General features: G+C 38.3%; 3 protein-coding genes across 5 annotated transcripts in view; all 3 read left to right on the forward strand.

The window, feature by feature from the left end:
- The first annotated feature begins 1858 nt into the window (after positions 1-1858).
- On the forward strand, positions 1859-9655 carry LOC115015835 (NADH dehydrogenase [ubiquinone] flavoprotein 1, mitochondrial-like). The gene is given in 12 exon segments (XM_029443433.1): positions 1859-1946; positions 3791-3900; positions 3996-4078; positions 4288-4458; positions 4956-5139; positions 6221-6410; positions 7220-7432; positions 7543-7682; positions 7684-7710; positions 7800-7881; positions 8712-8857; positions 9407-9655. Coding segments are annotated over 11 exon segments (1416 nt in total). The 5' UTR covers positions 1859-1946; positions 3791-3795; the 3' UTR covers positions 9482-9655.
- Positions 9656-10654: 999 nt separating this feature from the next.
- On the forward strand, positions 10655-13609 carry LOC115015358 (oocyte zinc finger protein XlCOF22-like). 3 transcript variants are annotated; one of them, XM_029442563.1, is made up of 5 exons: positions 10655-10753; positions 11260-11394; positions 11559-11674; positions 12109-12252; positions 12350-13609. In XM_029442563.1, the coding sequence occupies exons 2-5, from the start codon at positions 11295-11297 to the stop codon at positions 13010-13012; spliced, it is 1023 nt and encodes a 340-aa protein (XP_029298423.1). In that variant the 5' UTR covers positions 10655-10753; positions 11260-11294; the 3' UTR covers positions 13013-13609. The 3 variants fall into 3 exon arrangements, with proteins under 3 accessions (XP_029298423.1, XP_029298425.1, XP_029298424.1); XM_029442565.1 differs by lacking the exon at positions 10655-10753 and adding an exon at positions 10830-10849; XM_029442564.1 differs by lacking the exon at positions 10655-10753 and adding an exon at positions 10940-11172.
- A 1329-nt stretch (positions 13610-14938) lies between these two features.
- kmt2ba (lysine (K)-specific methyltransferase 2Ba) overlaps positions 14939-22206 on the forward strand; it is a 33414-nt gene continuing 26146 nt past the window's right edge. The window contains exons 1-4 of the mRNA XM_029443712.1: positions 14939-15302; positions 18993-20418; positions 20776-20960; positions 21692-21775. Coding sequence (XP_029299572.1) covers positions 14997-15302; positions 18993-20418; positions 20776-20960; positions 21692-21775 — 2001 coding nt within the window. The 5' untranslated portion in view covers positions 14939-14996. The remainder of the gene's footprint in view (positions 15303-18992; positions 20419-20775; positions 20961-21691; positions 21776-22206) is intronic.

Consider the following 22206-nt stretch of genomic DNA (forward strand, 5'->3'; position numbering starts at 1 on the left):
TCAATTTTGCTGATTTGCCATTTACTTTAGTGCTCAGTGATGGAGATCATCAGTTTAATTTGTTAACACATTATTGCTGCATCTTCAATTGATTTAATTGTGTTACTTGGATTTCAAGTTGTTGAAATAGCTGAAATCTCAATTTGTGTTAGATCCCTATTCACATTTCATGTTGGACCCATTGTTTAATTTACAAAACTTACATTTTGGGTGATACATGTGCTTTTTATCAATGGCAACACTAGCTTTTCCTAATGTTAATACTGCTTTAAGAATAATCTTCAGTCGCCTGTATTCTTTCTCAGATTGCAGTTTCATCATCCATCACTTTAATCGTATGAGCGCGGGATCAGCAGCTGGGCTGTATGTAGCGCTGATTCTAATGATCCCTCAGGTCTGTAGGTTGCATCAAGTCACTGTTTAATACCATTGTTCAATAAGCTGCTGTGATGTAATAACTCTAACGGTACAGAGACCGATTGTACACGGTTAAACATTAGTTTAAATTGCCACATTCCATGGTACTCAAAGAGGTGATCTAATCTACCTTTGCATCTTTACAATTTAGTATCCAGTATTATAAGTTGTGATTTTTTCCAACACAGGGACATAAGTATGTAACTCACTTTCCTTTTAAATAGCACCGTAATCTGTTTTACTTCTCTAAATAAACATTCAGGTTAATTTGCAGATAATAATCAAGAATGTCATGTCACTGCGTTTGATTTAATATAAATGCAAAATAACTGTTTAATTTGAGCTGCTTTGGCAGACAAAACAAGCATATATTATGTATGTGCTATTACTACTGTTTTGAGTCATGGGGTGTGAAGCCCTTGGTTATAAAATATAATCCATTTTAAAATAATGTATAGTAACATTGTAATCATCACATGAATTTGTTCCATTTCAATCACAAAGCTTAACCTACGCATTTACATTATTTGAACTCTGATTAATGATCCTTATACTGATACTGTCATGTAAATATAAATATTTCTACCCTTTAAACAAGAATTCAAAAAAATGTTTGCCTTTGCAGTTTGTTTCAAACCTCTTTTCCTTGTGAAAGTGAAAATCATATTTAAGTAAAAGTACAGAAGTTTCCATTATATTAATATGTACTCGTTTTAAAGCAAAAGTCATCACTATGTATAATGTCCCCTTTCAGAATGCTATATGTTTTATACTGTATATATATAAATATATATATATAATGCACCATATTGTATGATATAGACACACACACACACACACACACACACACACACACACACACACACACACACACACACAACACACACTCACACACTCACACACACAAACTGAACTTTAGTGAAGGCAGACTGTTGTTATTTTTCATAAATGCATAGAGGGCTGTTCATGGTCAGCATGATGTGCAACCAATAAATAAATAAAATAAAAGATAACACAGTAGCCTATAGGGGATATTATAGAAATACAACCATAACAAAATAGCACACTAGATACAAATATTATAAAACATACAGAATTTCGAATTAGAAAAAGTTTTATATCGCTCAACATTATTTTTTTATTCAGAAACTTACATTTATAAAGAACAAAAAGTTGACAAAATCATTAGTCAAATTTATTATAAAAATACTTGTCTTCTTCGAAGAAACCAAACATTTGCCCCTAATAATGTTAAGTCATTGACAAATCTGAAAATGTATTTTCAGAATTTCTTAGTGTGAAAACAACGCCAAAATAAGCGTAAAACTGTTTCTGAATATTTATCACAGAAAGAGCAGTTCCTGTGTATGTATTTTTAAAATGTCTGCGTAGTGTAAATAATAAGCCTCCACAGTCTTTTAATACATCCATGCTCCACATCTCTGAAGTCGCTGTGTTTTGATGACAGCTTCCGGCCCAGTGCTCATCTACTTCCTGTCACTATTTCATAAACTCGGGACGTAGTGAAGGTAAGAAGGATCGATTGTTTGCTAACTTACATCCAAACCATTCATCATTTGATTGCTTTTTAATGCAGCTGGTATTTCAGCTGGTATTAATGTATTAATGCATATGTTGTCAATGTCATATCTAGATGCTAGGTCGTTAATCTGCAGTTTCTATTCTGACATTACAAGGTTAACCGCTAGCTAACTTAGTTTAGTGCCAGGCTAACGGTAGCTAGCTATGGAGCTTGAGGGTCATGGTGTTCTCCTTATATGACGTTTAAAACGTTTAGATGTATTAATAATTATTAAGTGTGTTGTTCTGAAATATTATACCTGAAATTGTTAGGATTTATATTATTGCTGGCACTCGCCCTCACCTTCGTTATCAAACGTGACTCTGACATAACAACACCTTCATAACAAGTTACACAATATCTGTCAAAGCTATTCCAGGGCTAAAAATATTTCATTCAAACGTCTCTTGGTCGCCACCATAAAAATGAAAGTTAATCTATTGCTAGTTACTTTTATCGTGTTGAAATAAAATTGCGATGTGGGGCTAAAATAGAGCTAAAATCACACAACTGCTCTTGTTTTGATGCTGCTTAATGGGTTGTAAAAATGACGACAAAAGGTTATCACAGCAAATTATGCAATAACTCCTGTATTAAAACTAATGTGTATTTTTGGCAGTTGATGGGGACATTATGATCTATAAAAGTAATCTGTCTATACCACTGAGAGAAGCTGGAAAGTGCTATTTTGATTTTGCCAGTAGCCCAGTGGACTCGACAAACGCCAACAAATCCTTTCAATAAGTGATACTTTATAACTCATCCCCATACCATACCTGAGTTTTGAAAACAATACATAAATTATTAATTTTCCCATACCTAGCGCCTTGAGAATGCTTTTAGCTTTGAAGGGTGCTTTATAAATACAATTTATTATTATTATTATTATTATTATTATTATTATTATTATTATTATTATTATTATTATTATACCTTATTTGTGAAATATATATTATTATTTTTACTAAACCCTACTTTCATTCAATAAAAGTTATTTAACCTAACATTAAACTTCTCCAATTTTAATCATTGTCTAAATACTAAAATCTGTACAAATACTTGGCCTGATTACAATTCTAGTCTAACAGACCTTTGACTTAAATCAAGAACTCTGATCAACAAATAATTTAACAATACTAACAGTAAATCCACACAATTTGATGCCAGTTATCAGTACTTGACAGTTTGTGATATACAGTGCTGAGAAAAAAGTACTGAGGTTCAATAAGCTGTTCTTATCTCTCTGAAAAAGCAGTTTTTAGTTCTTACAAATCTTTAATATAAAAGATACATGTAAATACATAATCCCACAGTGTGATTATTTTCTTCTTAAACTTCTAGGATTACAAGGGTGGCACATTATACTGTGTAAACAAATTATTTTGTGAAAAGAGCTGCAACAATTTGTTAATCAATTGATTAATTCATAAACAGAAAAAATAATTTGCATCTATTTTGATATTCAATGAATCTATTAAATACTTTTTTTAAATGAACAAACATTCTCTGGTTCCAGCCTCTCGAATGTGAGGATTTGCTACTTTACGTTGTTTCATGTCATTGTAACCTGACTACCTTTTTGGTTTTTTGAACTATTGACTGGACAAAACAAGACGTTTGAAGTTATCACCTTTGACTTAACAATTAATCAAAGAAAATCAGCAAATGAAAAGACGATGACAATAATCATTATTTGCAGCCCCTACTGGGATTGTCCTACATTTCTTGTTAAACCAAAGTAACCTAAACTACCTATTTAATTTGTCATGCCATGGTCTCTCCTATGTGCAGGAAGGATGCTGTCCCTGTCTCGAGCAGTGATGTGTGGGGTGGCCCGCGCCCCAGCTGCTGTCAGTCAAGGTGGAGTGACTGCTATCACCCGATTCAACAGCACAGCACAGGTATCTGGCCTGAATTTAGTTAAAACTAAACATTTAAATGGTAAGAATAGGGTTAAAATGTTAACACTAATTATATGTTTGTCTTATTTTCCCAGAGTGCTCCTAAGAAAACAACGTTTGGACCTCTGGCAGATCAGGACAGAATTTTCACTAACCTTTATGGCCGCCATGACTGGAGGTAACACCGCTGATGTTATTCTCATGTGCTCTGTAAAGTCTTACACAATACAAAAGAACATCATGAGCAATAAAAGTGAAGGAAGAATTCCAGTTATGCATGTTTTTGACCTAAAAGAAAAGTCTTTGTTGGATTAAAACTTTATCAATAATTGCTTTAAAAAAACAAAAACAGAACACAATCCTCACCTAATTATATTTGTGCTTTAGGCTGAAGGGGGCGATGAAGCGCGGCGACTGGTATAAAACTAAGGAGATCATTTTAAAGGGAATCGACTGGATCCTCAATGAGATCAAGGTTTCAGGTCTGCGTGGTAGAGGTGGAGCTGGTTTCCCTACAGGCATGAAGTGGAGCTTCATGAACAAGCCCAGCGATGGCAGGTTAGTGAGAAGACAGACAGATGCACACACCTGCTTTTGTTGCTTGATATTTTCCTGTCATTTTACCAGATTCTTACATTTCTTATACACTCCAAACCAACAGTGAAGAGTGTCCATCTTTCTTAATTTGTCCCAAAGTATTTGCATTGATTTCTCTAAATAATTTAAAGAGCTTTGAATCGTTATCTGGACAATCTTCTGAGCACATAACTGACAATAACTTTCACAGTCTATGTATTGATTATTTATTCAAAGTTAACCAAATCTTGCAACTGGCAAAATGAAAATTGATTAGTATCCTTTTAACATCTCTATCTATCAATTTGAATCATTGAATCAACATTCGAGGCAGCAAGTTTATTTTTTATTTCCATCCCCACCAGTCATTTAGAAAAAAAAACATTAAGGTTTGCAGTTTCTATGTTAATTCACTTTACATTAATTCACATTGTTGTTAGCTCTTCTCTATTTAACCCAGTTCTAATTTCTTGCTTTAGGCCAAAGTATCTGGTGGTGAACGCCGATGAGGGAGAACCTGGCACCTGTAAGGACAGGGAGATTATGCGACATGACCCTCACAAGCTGGTGGAGGGCTGCCTGGTGGCTGGGAGTGCCATGGGGGCGCGTGCTGCTTATATTTATATCAGAGGAGAGTTCTACAACGAGTCGTCCAACCTGCAGGTAGAGATGGACTGAATGAAACTTGACATACAACATTTGAAATGATTGTACATTTCTCAAGGATGATCCAAATCAATTTATGGAAAAAATCACATGCTAGTAACATTCACACTGTGGTGGCAATTCAAAAACTGAATCACCTTCCGGTAAGAAATGTACTAATATAGAAGTTAGAGCTTTGTTGTTATTTAATGAAGAGTCCGAAGTGTTCAACAGAATCAATCGTTTTCAGTTCAATCTGAAAGAACAGATAACGTGCAGCCACGTGTGCTACAAGTATCTGACCCTGAGTTTATAGAAACACAAGTCATTTGTACAGTAGAATTGCTCGGGCAGGACCGCAGGTAATACACATTTCTGTCTACCAAATGGGAACAAAGGCACAGAGACATCACACATGTTAATTACGACTGTTAACATCTGTCTGCTAATTGCCTGACTGGTCACAGTGGCGCCTACTGTCTGTCAAATGCCAGCAGACAGGGACTTCAGACATGTGTCTTACAACTGAGAAAACACAGGGTCAGTCACTGTAAGGCCCAACAACAACTTTATAGAGACACAATATAAGAAGACTATATGATACATTTCCACGACACACACAATTCACTATAAATCACTAAATGCGCACTGTAAAATATCTACCCTATGATTTATTATTTTTGTAAGAATTTGTAGTGAAATTCAAACAATGTTCAAGACATTCACCAAACACACCGACGGATGCAGAACAGCAACAAAACAAAACTATTGAGCTGCAACTCACGATTATTTAATCTGCTGATGTATTTTCTCGATTAATTGTTTGGTTGATTGTCAGACAATAGTGAAAAATGTTCATCCAAATTTCTCAAACTCCAATGTGATATTTTTTTAACGTTTGGTTTTGTCAGTCCAAAACCCAAAGCTATTCAGTTTAATATGATATAAAGCAGAGAAAAGTAGGAAATCTCAATTTTTAAGAGGCTAAAAACAGCATTTTCTGCCATTTTTGCATGAAAAATTACAATCAAATAAAAGTGCTTCGACTAATCGTTGCAATTCTATTTTATTCTATTTTATTTTCAATTTCTGCTCTTAGGTGGCTATCAATGAGGCCTATGCAGCTGGGTTCATTGGAAAGGACGCCTGTGGCACCGGTTATGACTTCGATGTGTTTGTGATGCGTGGTGCTGGAGCGTACATCTGTGGAGAGGAGACTGCTCTCATCGAGTCCCTAGAGGGGAAACAGGGGAAGCCCCGCCTGAAGCCCCCGTTTCCTGCTGATGTGGGTGAGTTCCGGTTTACAAGAGTGGGATAAAATATTAAAAACATGGAAAGAATATCGATCTTATTGATTCTTAGCTTGTATCCCAGCGTCGGCCCTTACAGACAGAAGTTCCTGAATCTCGTCTTCTTTTTAGTTAGACATTTACACGTCTCAGTGTGAATGACCCTTCCTATTCCTCCGGATTCACATCAGCCACGATAGAAATGTCATCTACACGCCCACTGACTTGCTTTGAATGGCCCTGACCAATCGGACATCACACAGTCTTTTTACAAGGGAGCTGGCAGTAAAGTAAAGTCTGTTTGATGTCTGGTCCGAAGAATTTGGACACTTGCATCCTCGCATACAGCTCCTCCGGGTAATGTCTAGATCATTTCAGGCTCATTCGCTCCGATTGAAAATCTGTTTTTCTTTTTCTTTTTACTTGTATTGTATTACCTTTTTGAATGTGTGACAATCTCAGATGCTTTTGAACACGTGCACAACTTCAAGAAGAATATTGTTTTCGTTGATGTTTTAATAAAAGTTTTAATTATCATTAATGTTTACAACAGCCATTCTGCTGTTCTCTGCTCCTAGCCAAGAAAAGAAAAGTCGTCGTCATGTTATACCCTTGTTACATTTTTATTTTTTCATTTAAAGAAATATATGCCCTCAATATCAATATTTTTCAAGATACTTTAACGAAGTTACAAATTCCAGTATCATGACAACACTAATCTGATTACAGCGAACTACTGCTGGACTCATGTTTTTGCCAAGTTAAAGCGGTACTGAATTATCTACCTTGCTTCTGCTGCTATCTTAAAGGTGTGTTTGGTTGCCCAACAACTGTTGCCAATGTGGAGACTGTAGCCGTGGCGCCCACCATCTGTCGTCGTGGCGGCTCATGGTTTCTGGGCTTTGGCAGAGAGAGAAACTCGGGCACAAAGCTCTTCAACATCTCTGGCCATGTTAACAACCCCTGCACCATAGAGGAGGAGATGTCTATCCCTCTGAAAGAACTCATCGAGAGGCACGCAGGTACATGTGACGCTAAGAATGTGACACTAAATGTAGCCAATGAGGCAACTTGACCCCTAAGTGAATGCAGTTTTTTTCTTCTTTAACTTTATTTAAACTACGTCTGGCAGGTGGTGTGCGTGGTGGTTGGGATAACCTGCTGGCTGTGATCCCCGGTGGCTCCTCAACCCCCCTCATTCCCAAGAATGTATGTGCAGAGGTGCTGATGGACTTTGACGGCCTTGTCCAGGCTCAGACTGGCCTGGGCACCTGCTGCAATTATCGTCATGGACAAATCTGTAAGTTTGTCACCTCTGCTTTATAATTTATCTTGCATAAAGAAATCATCAAACATCTGTTACATTGGCGGATGCTTTGTTTTCTGCAGACTGACATCATCAGAGCCATCGCCCGCCTGATTGAGTTCTACAAGCATGAGAGCTGCGGCCAATGCACGCCCTGCAGAGAAGGTAAGCGCGACTTCAGTGTCATTTTATGCGCCGACCTTAAAGGGATAGTTCGGATTTTTTGAAGTCGGGTTGTATGAGGTACTTATCCATATGCCCCCAGTTTGGAGAAACCGACAGGAGTACAGGCACAGAAGTAAAGCAATATAGACGATATATATATATATATATATATATATATAGATAGATAGATAGATAGATAGATAGATAGATAGATAGATAGATAGATAGATAGATAGATAGATAAAGAAAGGCCCACCTACTAAATGAATTATGAAACAGTAATTTTACCTCAGAACACAGGAGTTGCTGGTCTACTGCTGCCTCGATTGGTTAGTTTGTTTGTACTGTTGTGTGACTTTGGTGAATCCAAACAAGCCCTTTTAAAACACTGATGTCACACAAACTAACTAAGAGGTAGACTAACATCTCCCGTGTTTTGCGAGGTAAAATTACTGTTTTTTGTCAAAGGAGTCTGGTTTTGAAGGAATTATAGTTATTGGCTTCAGTTAATGTTCATGTATTTCAGTCAAAATATGTTAAAATTATATGGATTTTCTAGGTGGCTAAAATACATTCTGCTGCCGTCCCCGTCCACAGCAGTACATTGCTTAGCTTCTGTGGCCGTACTCATGTCTGTTTCGTCGAACTGCGGGTGTGCATACTGCCATCTACTGTAGGTAATACAGTGACTAGGGATAAGTACCTCATACAACCCCATTACAAAAATAAATAAATCCAAACTATCTCTTTAACATATTACACACATTTGTTTTTTCCAGTTGTAATAACTCTAACAAACTTCAAAATGTTCCTTTCATCTGTATCTGTAGGAGTGGACTGGATGAATGATATGATGTGGCGTTTTGTGAGTGGTAATGCACGGCCATCAGAGATCGACATGATTTGGGAGATCAGTAAACAAATTGAGGGACACACTATCTGTGCCCTGGGAGATGGTGCGGCTTGGCCAGTGCAGGTAAACACATGAACTGTCGTCTTGCTTTTGCAAACTAACAGGATTATTGAAATAATTAATGGGGGACTCTAGGGAAATGAGTGAGTTGATATTTTGCAGGCTGCGTCGGTGCTGGTAAATTGTATTACATTCGACTGAAAGAAGTTTTCATTATTTTGTGCACTCCCATTGAGGGTGGACAAAGATTACTATTGAATTCAATCAACAGCTCTCCACAGCAGGGTAACAAAAACTTAATATAATATGTTTCATAAAGGAGAGATTAATTCCTGGGCTGCTGTATTGAATTGCATTAGATTTAGCTAGGTGTAGCTAGGTGTAGCTAGGTGACGAGTAAACTCCCCACCACAAACTAAACTCATAAAAATACTTGAGGTCCTTTCTCCCATGTGTCTTCCATTTTTAATCTGAAAAATAAACCCTTTACCACTTCCAGGAATTAACACTTTCACTGTTTTTTTATGTAAATATACACTGACATACAGCCTGTTATTCTTCTGCTTTATTAATGTACTATTTTCCTTCGTATGCTCTTTTCTTTGTTCTCAGGGATTGATCAGACACTTTAGGCCTGTGATGGAAAGTCGAATTGCTGAACGCCAGCAGCAGCAGGCCAGGGCTTAAATAGCTCCTCTAACTCCTTGAACTCGTTCTTCTGCCTCATTTGCCCTTAACCCTGTGCTTGTGTCATTGACACATTATTTAAAGTGATAATGTGCCGTCTTATCACCTCATCATCAGGTTTTATATTGATGTGTCTGCCTTACCAATTACCAATAAAATTCTATGAACCTTAAACTGGGCTTTTGTTTTCTGTTTGTGGTTTTTATTGTTGTCCTTTTAGAATGTTGTGTAAAAGAAAAACTAGCAATAATCACTGTGTTCATATGAGTAGTTTCAGTTAAATATATATATATATATATATATATATATATATTATATATATATATATATATTATAATTTCAACCAAAAACTGAAGCAAGGCAGGAATTATGGATTTTCTTTGTATTGTTTACAATAAACAGCGCACAGTAAATATTCATCTGCAAAACGTTTAACACCACCAGGGGTAAACACAAATTATAGAAAAAATAAATAACATTAATTTATGAAAAATGTATTATATAAAGATGCTACTGTATATTACTGAAAGTTTATGTCTTAACACTTTTTGTGTGTTGTTAAAGCATGGTTTCACCTTTTTAAAAACATATTTAGAAGGGTTGAGGGTGAGGGTAAGATGATGTGTAGCGCCAGTGTTGCAAACTATGCACAAGCCAATATGCTGGCACGTACATGTTCATATGTGTACAGATGATGTTAAAACAGCCCTCTTGAGAGCCTACTGTACTCATACTATATGTCATATTTGTGAATATTTATATTCCAACCTTTCATGCTGTGTTGAGGAATAATATGTACAAATCAATATGTTGATTGACTGATTAAAATAATTTAATCAAAAATAACTGAGCCTAAACAAAGTGACACAGGGCATTCCTCTTGTTTTTGGAAACATTGGAACACATTGTTATTGAGTATTAATCACTGTGGACTTGTGAATATCTGTGTTATCATTGTATTGTATTCATTTTATTATTTGTATACTTTTATGGACCTATGTGTCAGTAATAACGTTTCATTTTAAGTTTTTTAAGACTTGTTTGGTTGTTTTTTTTATTAGATACAACAGAATGTCTGAAATATAGTTATAATATGTGCCCTTAAGAACATTAAGTAATGTTGATTGAAAAGGTTGATTAAAAGCTACTCAACAAACAAAACTGGTTCCTTAATCTCGCGATAGCTCCGTCATCGGTAGCCCTTCTCACGTCACGTGATGCGGGCAGACTACTCACTGCGGCTTCATTTCGGTGGACGTCACGTTTCGTACGGTAAGAAATTTTGAATTGTTTACAAAGACATTAGTCAAAATTAATCACGATTTCTCATATATGTGCAGCTCTAAAGAACATAGGTACAACACGAAAGTAAGCACAAGACAATGCGATTTAAAAAAATGTTAAATCATATGAGTACAATCGTCTCGCTTTCAGTTGTAACTGCTTGACCAACAGTAACCGTTGTCTCCGTTCTCCTTTCAATGGCCTAACGTTAGCTATTTAGTTGTGTCTTTATTTCATAACTAGTGTCCCTAAAGTATATAAAAAAGAAACTCATGCGGCATGTATTTATTTTAGAAATGTTACATTGTTTTCAAATATCCCAGTCTTTGATTATTTATCTGAAACATCCCGATGCCTTGGACGCGTGTTAACGTAACGTCAGCCTCACTGCAGTCATCTTCTGTAACGTTAGTCGGTTTGAATTTGCTCGCTAACATAACATGTAGGATGCATGTTTTGTGTACATACAACAATAGTGTGCTCCTATGTTACAGCTCCATGTGACTGAGTGGTGTCTGAAAACATCGGCATGGAAATGTTGAAGATAGAGCAAGTCATTGTTGGGAATGAGAGGAGATCCACCTCAGCGGAGATCAAGTCTGAGCCCGTGGTCGCCCCTCTGCAGTCCTGTAAGCCAACATTAATATGCATAGTTCATACACGATGTGATGATGCCGGTTAGCCTAATTCCAGCCTCATTTCTCAAAAACCACTGTATGTAGTTATATCTATCTATACTTGCTATTAAGTTTGAACAAATCCTCATTCAACTTGTGATCTTGTTGTGATGCAGATCAGCATGAGAGTCTGCAGTGTTTTCAGTGCTTCATCACCTTCACCAACTCCAAAGCAAAGGAGAGACACATGAGGAAGAGTCATCGGGACCAGTACAAACAGCACCTGCAGCAGGTAGGGAAGCAGACTGGAAAATTAGAAAATACATGGAAACATTATAATGATGGAGGGATGAAAATGAGTGATAGCATATAGGAAGATACCATTTCTGCAATGCTATTATACATTTTTCCATACTAGGCACATCAACCTTTGAAAAAATCACTATGACACATATTCCCTCCAAATTGGCACAAGCAACCCCCTACCTCATGGACTAACAGAAATATTAACTGTGATTATCCAATATGGGATGATGTTTCAGTCAAGCTCTGCAAAATGTTATGCACAATTTTTAGTTTTTTTTGTACATAATATTATTTTGAATAAAAGTGAAAAACAACGTAACATTTTCTTCACTTAACTATTGTAATTATTCAAATTCAGTTAATAATGCCTTGATTTAGGATTTCATATTTTTAACCAATGTTCTGCTCATTATTTTGCAGACTGATACAGTCTTCACTTGCTATAAGTGTGACAAGAGTTACTCCTTCTCTGAGGAGCTGAGCCAGCACCAGGCCACCCACAGCACAGAGGAGAAACCCTTCCTTTGTGCTTACTGCCAGAAAAACTTCTTTACCTTTACTGAGGTGAGGGCGCAGCAGACTGCATATTAGCTGTTTTTTGTGCCTGGGAACTAATCAAATAATTGTTAATTGTGTATGATGAATGTTAAATGTCTTGCAGCTGAACAAACACAGACGACATGAGTGCATAGAACGACGGTGTCCCTGCAGGGACTGTGGCGCCTTGTTCCCCAGCCCTTCACGTCTTCGCAACCATCGCATGGCAGTGCACCCCCAGCGCCCCATAGTGGCTGATGACATCAACACCTATCAATGCTGCAAATGTAGTTGTGGTTTCCGCACAGAAGAAGAGCTCCTGCAGCACCAAGAGAAATTTGCCAATGATATAAACTGTGATGTTAAGCCGCAAGGCAAAAAACGTGGCCGTAAACCCAAGAACGCAGCTCAAGGAGGGATTGTTGAGAGCAAGAAGATCAAACAAGAAGGAGCAGTGGAATGCAAGGAAGACAATGACTCTACAACAGAGGGAAGCCCCTCCAATGAGCTGCAACCGGAGCTCAAGATTCCTTGTTCCGAAGCAAATTGTGACTTCATATTCCCTTCTGTTGCAGCCCTGCGGGCACACAAACGCGAGGCACATGGGCCTCCCCCTAGCAATGCTCGCACATGCACAGAGTGTGATGAGAGCTATGCTGGGCCTGAGCAGCTCAAAGCACACATGGCTAAGGATCACCACTCTGGGTACACCTGCCCCACCTGTGGAACGTGTTTTGCAGGAGAAAGCACCCACACTGAAGGAGAGGAGGCAGCAGAAAAAAGATAATATATGGGGAAAAAAAACTTTAACTTCATCCTACATCATTCAGTTAAATGATTGCCAGGGTGTTTCGTACCATATTCTGTTTAGTGTAGGTAGGTATTCACTTTTATGTGAATATTTTATGGTGAGAGTTTTTGAAGCAAGGTTATGCAACACATGAATTGTGGAGGTTGTTTCTGGAATGCTGTTTTTCAATTGCTTTTAGAAAGACTTCCTGCACTTGTTAATACAACTCTGCACCGATCTGTACATAATTATGATTTATGTCCATTATAAGCTCATGTCACAAGGTCCTTTTTGCTGTCTATATTACCTCTATTGTACCTGGAATGTTTTTTATTCATGTAGACTAACTAGCTAATTCTCCCTCAAGTTTGGAATGTTTTGTATTTAACTACTATTTTCAGGATGTACACATATGGGTGACAATTACACAGAGAATGTAAATCCTAAACATCATGAAATCCAAAATCTGATTAATGGGCCAGTGTATAGGATTCTGTACTATGGGACTTCAATAATGTAATCTGCGGGTCTTATTTTTCTCATTGCAAAAGTAAATAATTGTTGAATTAAACAAGTTATGTTTCTTTGGGATCACTTTCTGTGAGTGTGTATGTGTGAATGAGAGGCACCATGTAAAGCACTAAGTACAGTAGGTGTAGTCTATTTATCCTTTATTCTTTAGAGACAATTTTCAGTTTCTGTATAAACTAGATGTTACAAATAAATGAAGTAGTATTCTGCTTATGAGACATTGCTGCTACAGCTGAATATATTTAGCCTTCAAAATGTGTCATACCTATGATTTAGCAGGGATTTAGAATTAAGAAAAATAGTCATAAACAGAACTATTAGCATAAATTAATTGTTTTTAGCTATTACTTATTTTAGGAAGACAAACAAACACAGTAAAACTTCTCCCTGCATCTTTGTATGTAATAATTGTATGGAAGATGGTAAATGTTTTTGTCCTTTAAAGATTAAAAATACTGTAGATTTTTCTTTTGTTTGCAGATGTAGCTCTTAATTGAAGTAACTTTGTAGACCACTGACATTGGAATACAGATGCTAACCTGCACATTTTTAGTTATATGACATATGACTAGAAATTTGACCTCAAATTGATGTGCATTTTGATTCTATGATGTACAAAGAAGCTACATTTATTTTTCCTCTGTTCACACAAAAAATGGTCAGTATCCAGTGATGTAAGTTACAAAGTACATTTACTCAAGTACAACTATGATGCACTGCTTTATTTGAGCATTTACATTTTATGCTGCTTTAGATTTCCACTTCATTACATTTCTGAGGAAAATACTGTACATCTTTACTGTGATACATTTTTTCTAGTTACTGATTACTTTGAAGTTTAAGAGTTCCATACAAAACATGTAACCATTCATAAAATATGCTGCATTGTTATAGATTTAAATACCCAGTATATAAAGCAGTTCAATGCAGTAGTATAATAATAAAATACCAACAGTGGACTTCATTTGTAGTTTACAAAGATACAAAAACAATGCATAACGACAGAGACGCTAAATGACCACAAAAAGAGACACAAAACCACAAAAAGATGCATAGCCGTAGCAACTGCAAAGACATCCAAATCCACATAAAAGAGAAAAAAAGCAACCAAGTAGGCTATGTGTCTTGCCACTCTCTTGAAATGGTAATCTGTCCATATCTACGTAAATTATCTGAATACTTTACACCATTGGTACTATAATAATTCAACAATTCATACACAAGAATGATGAAAACATTTACACCTGATACCTTAGGAAAACTGGTCTATACAAGCAAAGTCTCCCCGTGTTTCGAACAGGGGTCGCTCAAGACCGGCGAAGTTCGTTTTCCCATGATGCACCTGTGTTTCCTTTCTATCTCGCGCCTTTGCTCGGTGCAGTCCATCTTGCCTCTCAGATCGCTGCTGTCAGCCTCTGCCAGCTTGCCGTACGTGTTGTTGTAGTAAATAATGGCGGCATCGGGAGGCGGATTATCCCCTCCCGCTACCATGGCTGGCTTGAGCACCCAAGCGCCGGCTCGGGCTCGCTTCCCTGGTCGGCCTTGCACGGTTCGCAGCAGGCTGCGGTCTGAGAAACGTACCAAATACGGAAGGTTGGTCTCGGACGACGGGGATCTGTCTACTGAAAGGCCGAGGCCCGTAAACATCGGCCTGGCGTTGAGCGAGGACCCGTCCCTGCTACGCCTGCTCGGGGTGGCGGAGAAGCACAGCAGGCAGAGAGATGCGGGCTTCGACTCCAGCAACAGTGAGGAGGAGGTGAATAAGCTAACTGTAGCATGTCAGCTAGATGGCTAACAATGCATCTAATGGTACACATTGTTCAAAAGAACGACATTTAAATGAATTTGTTTGTTACTAACAAAAAAGTATTTAGGCTAATGTAGAGCTTGTTAGCGGTAACTTCGCTTGCAAACAGTAACCCCAAATAGGCAATGTAGCTAGCCGTCTGCCTGCAGGATATGCTGCAGATGGGTTGATGGGTGAATATTTTGTCTTATTGCTTCTGCAGATATTAATAGTTTATTGTGTGTTTAAAAAAAATACCATATCAATGCTGTAAGTTGCAACGGCCATACATACACAGATATCAGCGTCCGTCCAGCTGAGTTTGTTTGCATGTTAAGCGCATTAGGCGGAAACTTTGGCGGTATGATAACAATCGTGAATGAGTCTTGTTGTGGAAACCAGTAGATGTCTTTGTTTATTCTTCCCCTGACGCGTTTTGTTGAGTTGAACTTCCCACATTATACTGACATTCCGAGTATGATAATCTTGTCGTAGTTAAAACGTCGCTGCTGCTGCTGGCTCTGGGATCTCACTCCACGTTGGAGCTGTCAGCTGCTCGGTGTTTTGAACGTGATCCAACGGGGACACAAACAGAAACATTACCTAGAATTAATAATGCAAAAATGTAAAACTGAATTTGGACAACATACTAAAAAATCTTGACCTCTGCATTGTTTACAAACATCCATCAGTCCCATCATACATCTCCATTTGATTATTGAGATTGGTGTAAAGGGGAAGTTAAAAAGCAATCTAAGTACTTGGATTTATAAAGTCAGTCTTTAAAGAGTGGGGTTCTCTGTTGATGGCCTGCAGGCTGCAACAGAAGCACAATCTTGTTGCTTTGTCACATGATGAATTATTGCAAAGTGACCACTCCACCTGCTGAAATCAAGTCGTGTTGATTGACATGTAAGAGAGGGTCTGGGGGCACTGAGGAGGAAATCTTAACAGTATTGCAGTGATGTTATGAAGGTATAATGCCAAGAAATATTCAACATTGACAAAAGCCCTACAAATGCGTGCAGAAAATTTAACCGGTATTGTTTGTTGGCTCAATGTTTTATTTTTCACATATTGTGAGAAGTTTGCTAGACCAAAGGTTATAGCTCAGGGTTACTAAACTTGCTTTGCCTGGGGGCCACTTTTGCAAAAGAGACCAGGGGCCAGTTAATAAACAAACATTAATTATATTTAGGATTTTAGACATTCAGGTTTTAGCCTCTCTTGGCCTTTTAACATTTTTTTATTTAACAAACAAGCTCTATAGGTCTATTTTGATGCCTTTTATGCACTCTGCCACCGTATTTAGGTGAATCAATTTATTTTCATTGTGAATTAGAAAATGGTCGGCGGGCCACCTGACACACTACCACGGGCTGTTATTGATGCCCTATGCACAGCTTTATTTCGTAAGAATTAGGGATCCACGTTTTCTCAAAATAATATAAGTTTCCCATTATTGACAGATAATTCATTGGCCTGATATGTATCATGCGTCCCCAGCAAGAGCGAGAGTCATTCATAATGAAACATAAATATTATTTGAGAAACAAGAGAGGACTTGAATCTAACACACTGTGTTCATGTTTTCAGTGTTTCCTTACAGAAGCCAGTGTGTTAGATATCATTCACTTCTAAGATTGTCTCCTTGTACCTCTGTTCAGACCGGATGGTGGCGATTATGGTATAATGCCAAATTTCTATCTAATCATATTATTTAATCTCCAGAGCAGGAGCTTTAGTGTCTGACATCAGTCAGACTTCACTGACGCAATCCCTTTTAGAGTGGTCTGTAACAGAGTCACATGGGTCGTGCTAAAGCTTGTGGGTGCTGTTCAACTGGAGTACCACACGTCACGTAGTGCCACACACTCATGTGCTCTGCAGTGGTTTGGAATAGATATCAGTAAGGGGTTTTCATCGCCGACAAATCTGGAGTTGTTATTTTGTGCAAGATGGATGCGAGTAATTTGAAGTCAAGTGGAAGTGTGATTTTGATCTGCTGTAATGTGTAATCTTTGCAACTCAGGTGGACAGGTGCCTGAATGAGATGCCTGAGGCTGACGGTGTTCAAATTATCTATTTAATCGTTTGTAGCGATAGAGAATCTCTTTTAGGGGAGAATTGGGATAAAATGCACAGTTTTCTTTTTTTCTTGAGTTCTGCACTCCTGATTTATTAGAGAGAACATATTGCCACATATTTCACGAACAACCAGGCACATGCAGAGAATCTGCTGAGACTCACAGATTGAAACCAAAATCTGCTTCATTTGGTTCCTCAGCACTCTTCTGATGCAACTCTGGAGTAAAACTGATGCTGAACCATATTTTCCGCAGGACTAATACATAATGATGAAGTGGGTGAGAAATGACTTAAGGGGCATTCTGACCTCACCCCTTTTTGTTTTGAATACATTTGTTTTACACGTTAAGCTCTATGAGAGCGTTTTAAAATGTGGTTTGATTAACTAGAATGACCAACCATTCAGGAGACAGGGGCCCTGAAGTTAACACCTATTTGACCCCTTCCCCACCTAAAGACTCGTTTATCGAATATCACAACATAACATTACAGTATGGTTCTGTGATTATTAGAAAGCTAACAAACAAGATTATCCACATTTCTTATACTTTTGGTGGAAAAATAATTAAATATGCAGATTTTTATTTTAATCCTTAAACCTGAAAGTGCAAAAAGGGTCATCTCTTTTATTAATATGATATTGGGAGACACTTCTTTACATCTGTGCTTGCTATCGGTTGAGCAACAGCAGAATGCTGAGTATATAGTGGGCAGTCAGAAATTAAGGGTGGCATAAATGCCCCAAGAAATCTAAGAATTCTCCTAAAAAACATGATCAAGGGGAAAACCAGTTTAGGCCTCTTCATTCACTCATGTTAGCAAAAGGTGGTGATTACTGAATGTATTTTAATCTGGGTTCATTTCAAATGAAAAACAGCAACTTTATGCACTAATTACTTTTTTATTTATTCCCCCAACATTTTTCAAATGCTCTAATGCTTTAGAAAATGGGGGCAGAAGTTGCCCCCCCAAATATGTTTTTAATTTCCTACACTGATGGTGGGAAGGTCAGTCCAACACATGAATCCTTAATGTTGCATATGGTTTTCTTTCTCCATATGTTTATCATCACATGACTCTAAAACAGAACATTTAAATGAAGTGAGTAAGTGTGTAGTGCAAAGTTGTGAAGATCTTTGCTGACGATGCTTTGGTGGTTACTTTGAGGGCCCCTGTCTCCTGAATGGTTGGTCATTCTGATTAATCAAACCACATTCTAACACTTTCTCATTTAGGTTAATATATAAAAAAACAAATGTGTTCAAATCAAAAGGGGCAAGTTTAGAAAGTGATTATGAGGGAATATCCTTAAAATGCGGAAAGAATAATTTAGTTTTTTCAATAAAGACGTTTTTGAGACACTCCGCTATAGAGTTGCACACTGCCTTCACAAACTTGAGTTGTGCTTCAACATGTTATTGTTATAGATAAAAGGCAAGAACGTGACATCTTTGTGGCACTGGTGTGTGTTTTGGTCTGGATTAGGTGGTGTACAGCAAACCTTTATTAATTTCAACATCTCTAAATGTATTATAGCAATTTAAAAGTTGTACTTTCTGTCTTTTTTGCCAGGAGGAAGTTTTCACTGGATTTGGGACCACAAAACTTCATCCACAGAAAGCTCTTCTGTCCTCGTTACTCAGCCAAGCTTCAGGCCGTTCCCTGGGGGCAAAGCCTCTTATTGGAAAGATTACACCTAAGAGCCCAAAATCAGCTCTTGTTGGTAAAATTGTACAGAGGGACCCTGAAGAAGACCAGGGTATCGAAGAGAGCCCATCAATAGACGAAGAAATACCCACGGTGGTAATTAAACTGCACGGCAAGCAGGTAGCTCTCACTGCAGTAGCCAAACATGCAGGCGAGCAGGCCTCAGGTAGCAGTACAAGATCAGCTGACTCAATCAGGAAAGTAGGAAAATCAGCATACTCACGCAGTATGCGAAACCAAACAGCCTCTACCTCAGCTGGTGGCAACAAGCAAGTTTCCAAGGTCAAAGAACCAGGTGAGGTGTCAGAGGATTCAGACACAGACCAATCCCAGCCACAGAGATCTGTGAGACGCATGAGGGGGTTTCAAATTGGGCACACCAGACGCACAGCTCAAGCAGTTGCTCCGCCGTTCACATCCTTTCACAAACGGCAGAGGAAGAGAATGGCTAAGGGTATGGGTGCCTCTCCAGAGGCCGGAGCTGAGGCCGGTGCCCAGAGTGGAGAGGAGGCAGCCATGCCTCTCGAGTGTAAAGCCACAGATTCATCTGAAAAAAGAATACACAAAAGACCACGCAAATGTTTCTTTGGGTACAGGCGAAAGTCAAAGCCAAAAGACGCTCCAGTAATTAAACGTCCAAAAATCAGGCATTCTTGCACTAGGCGTGTTTACTACACCTATCTACCAGAACCCATTCCGGCCCCGCCGGGGGAGAACAAGCAGCAGCTGCAAACTCGGAATATAACTCCATCTGAGAGTGAGCCGAACAACTCCTCCACTCCTGTAACGAGCGCACGGTCCTCCCGTGTCATTAAAACGCCGAAGAGGTTCTTGGACGAGGAAATGATTTCCTTTCCAAAGGGTTCTTTGTCTAAATGGCTGAAAAGTCAACAGAGGGAGGATGGAAAACCAAGTCAATCATGTCATGAGTCAAGCTATGATGGCAACTCGCGGCATTCAGACTTTGACTCTATATCTGTTGCTGACAGCCCATCGGCAGTGACAAAGTTCTCATCAAAGCCCAGGCCAGGCACGAGCCACCTAGAGATCTACAAGAACCTCAAGAAACTGACCTTGAAACTGGCGGAGAAAAAGAAAGGCCACTCCGACACTGACGGGGGTTACAAACATCATGGCGACGGTTTGACCTCTCATGTCAGGAAGAGACGGCGGTCAAAGCTCATGATGGAGGAGATGGACTCTCCTGGTGTTGTCAGGAAACTAGCCGTGGTGGTGAACGCTGATGTGGTAGCCCCCTCACATATGCCATTAGCAGATACAGGCAACAATGGTAAGAATTGTTTCCTTTTTTTGTGTAATTGTTTATGAAGATCTTGTTTTACAAATGCTCTAACATGTGCTTCTTTTACTAAATTTCACCTGGAATAGCGAGATGGTTTTTAATATTAATGGGACACCACAGTTCATGTTGTCAGCAGAGACTTCAGACTTTTTGTGAATTATTTTATTCATGCATTCTTAAGATTCTTTTAGCTTTATCAGACTGGTCAATTTAGAAAAAGACTGGAAAGATTTACTGGAGAATTGCAACAAATCTCTAGGCCTGAGAACACCATCAATACATATGTGTGTTTTCAATAGTTAATCGTACGATTACGAGGTGTTTGTTTGTACATAATCTAAACAGAGTTGCCGTTTGGTACAGATGAAGCAGGAGGCGTGATTGGGGACAGTCAAGAGGCGTTGGAAGTCAGCAATCCTAGCTATCGAATTGGTCTCAGTGGCGCTAATAAGACAATGCTCCACTTGCTGAAGAAAGCCAAAGTCCAGCTCATCAAGATTGATCAGCAGAAGCAGCTCAAATTGTCACAGGTAAGAATTAAAGATCAAATCTGTGCCAAAGTAGTAAAGAAAATTCTGTGCGTCTTTAAAAATGGTCAAAATTTGACAAGAAAGATGGTAATGAATTATTAAAGGGGGCATATCATAAAAACTCCCCTTTTCAGTTATTGTGCATATACATTTGGGTATCTGGAGTTCATACCAACCCACAAACTGAAATAAGACAACCCAGTCAGTATGTTGTAGGCTGCCTCGCTCAGAAAACATGGGATTCAATAAGCCATTCAGATTTGGCTGCCTTTTCTATGTCACATGTAAGCTCATTAGAATATACCACACCCCAACTGTGTCTCCACCAACGCCATAAACTACCATTGCAAATTTTATCACAAGCCAATCAAAGCAGACTGGCTTAAAGAGACAGGTGCTTAAACAGAGCAGAGTATATTTATAGAGATGTTATGAGTAAAATACTATAAAACATTTTTTATTGAAGCATATAAACATGTTCTAATAGAAACCCAAATCACAAGTATGAACCTGGAAACTTGCATAATATTTCCCCTTTTTAAGTCCATGTTCCGGTCAAGCTACGGTATATACAGTATGACTGCACATTGTAGATCGTTTCAAAGCCACTAAGGCTGAAATGATAAATCAATGACGCTCTTTCCAGCCTCTCAAAATGAGAATTTGGGAACAGAAATGTTGAAGCATCTCTCACATAAAACCTTGTTTGTCTTTCTCGTTTGGACCAATAGTTGGGGACAAGAGAATCACGAGTGCCAGTGACCAGAAGAAGAAGGAGGAGAGTTGGGTTAGCTTCCAAAGATACCAGTTCTCAGGTATTATTTTTAACTTGAAAACGTGTGTATTTAAGTTGTTCTGTCTGTGTTTAAATAAAGCGGCAACAGTCAACTGCATTTGTTGTAATCACCTGTGGTTTGGTTTTTATGTTGATCATTTATTATTTGCTGGGATGATCCCATTTATGACTCCCAGGCTGCCTGCGTTTGTTTGTTTGTTTGTTTTTGTGTGTGCAAGAGGTCATGAGAAAAAAAACGTTAAACACTCAGTGTAAGGGTGTTGAGCCTTAAGGAAATACACATGCTTTAGTACATAAAGCAGTGAAGATCCAACATCAGCTGTTGCTATATATCTGCATACCAGGAAATAGATTAAAAAGTCCTGCTTAACTTGTGGAGAACCAATATAAATATATTCCACAACAATCAATAAAGAGAGATTCAATAGTATAACAGTGGAGGCAACTATT

Source organism: Cottoperca gobio, chromosome 11, assembly GCF_900634415.1.
Source record: "Cottoperca gobio chromosome 11, fCotGob3.1, whole genome shotgun sequence".
Classification (NCBI taxonomy): Eukaryota; Metazoa; Chordata; class Actinopteri; order Perciformes; family Bovichtidae; genus Cottoperca; species Cottoperca gobio.

Bases quoted from the DNA above. Each gene is read 5' to 3' on its own strand.
- LOC115015358 (XM_029442563.1), top strand. From the start codon at position 11,295: ATGGAAATGTTGAAGATAGAGCAAGTCATTGTTGGGAATGAGAGGAGA. The intron at 11,395-11,558 runs GTAAGCCAACAT...GTTGTGATGCAG, and splicing joins GGTCGCCCCTCTGCAGTCCT to ATCAGCATGAGAGTCTGCAG. The intron at 12,253-12,349 runs GTGAGGGCGCAG...AATGTCTTGCAG, and splicing joins ACTTCTTTACCTTTACTGAG to CTGAACAAACACAGACGACA.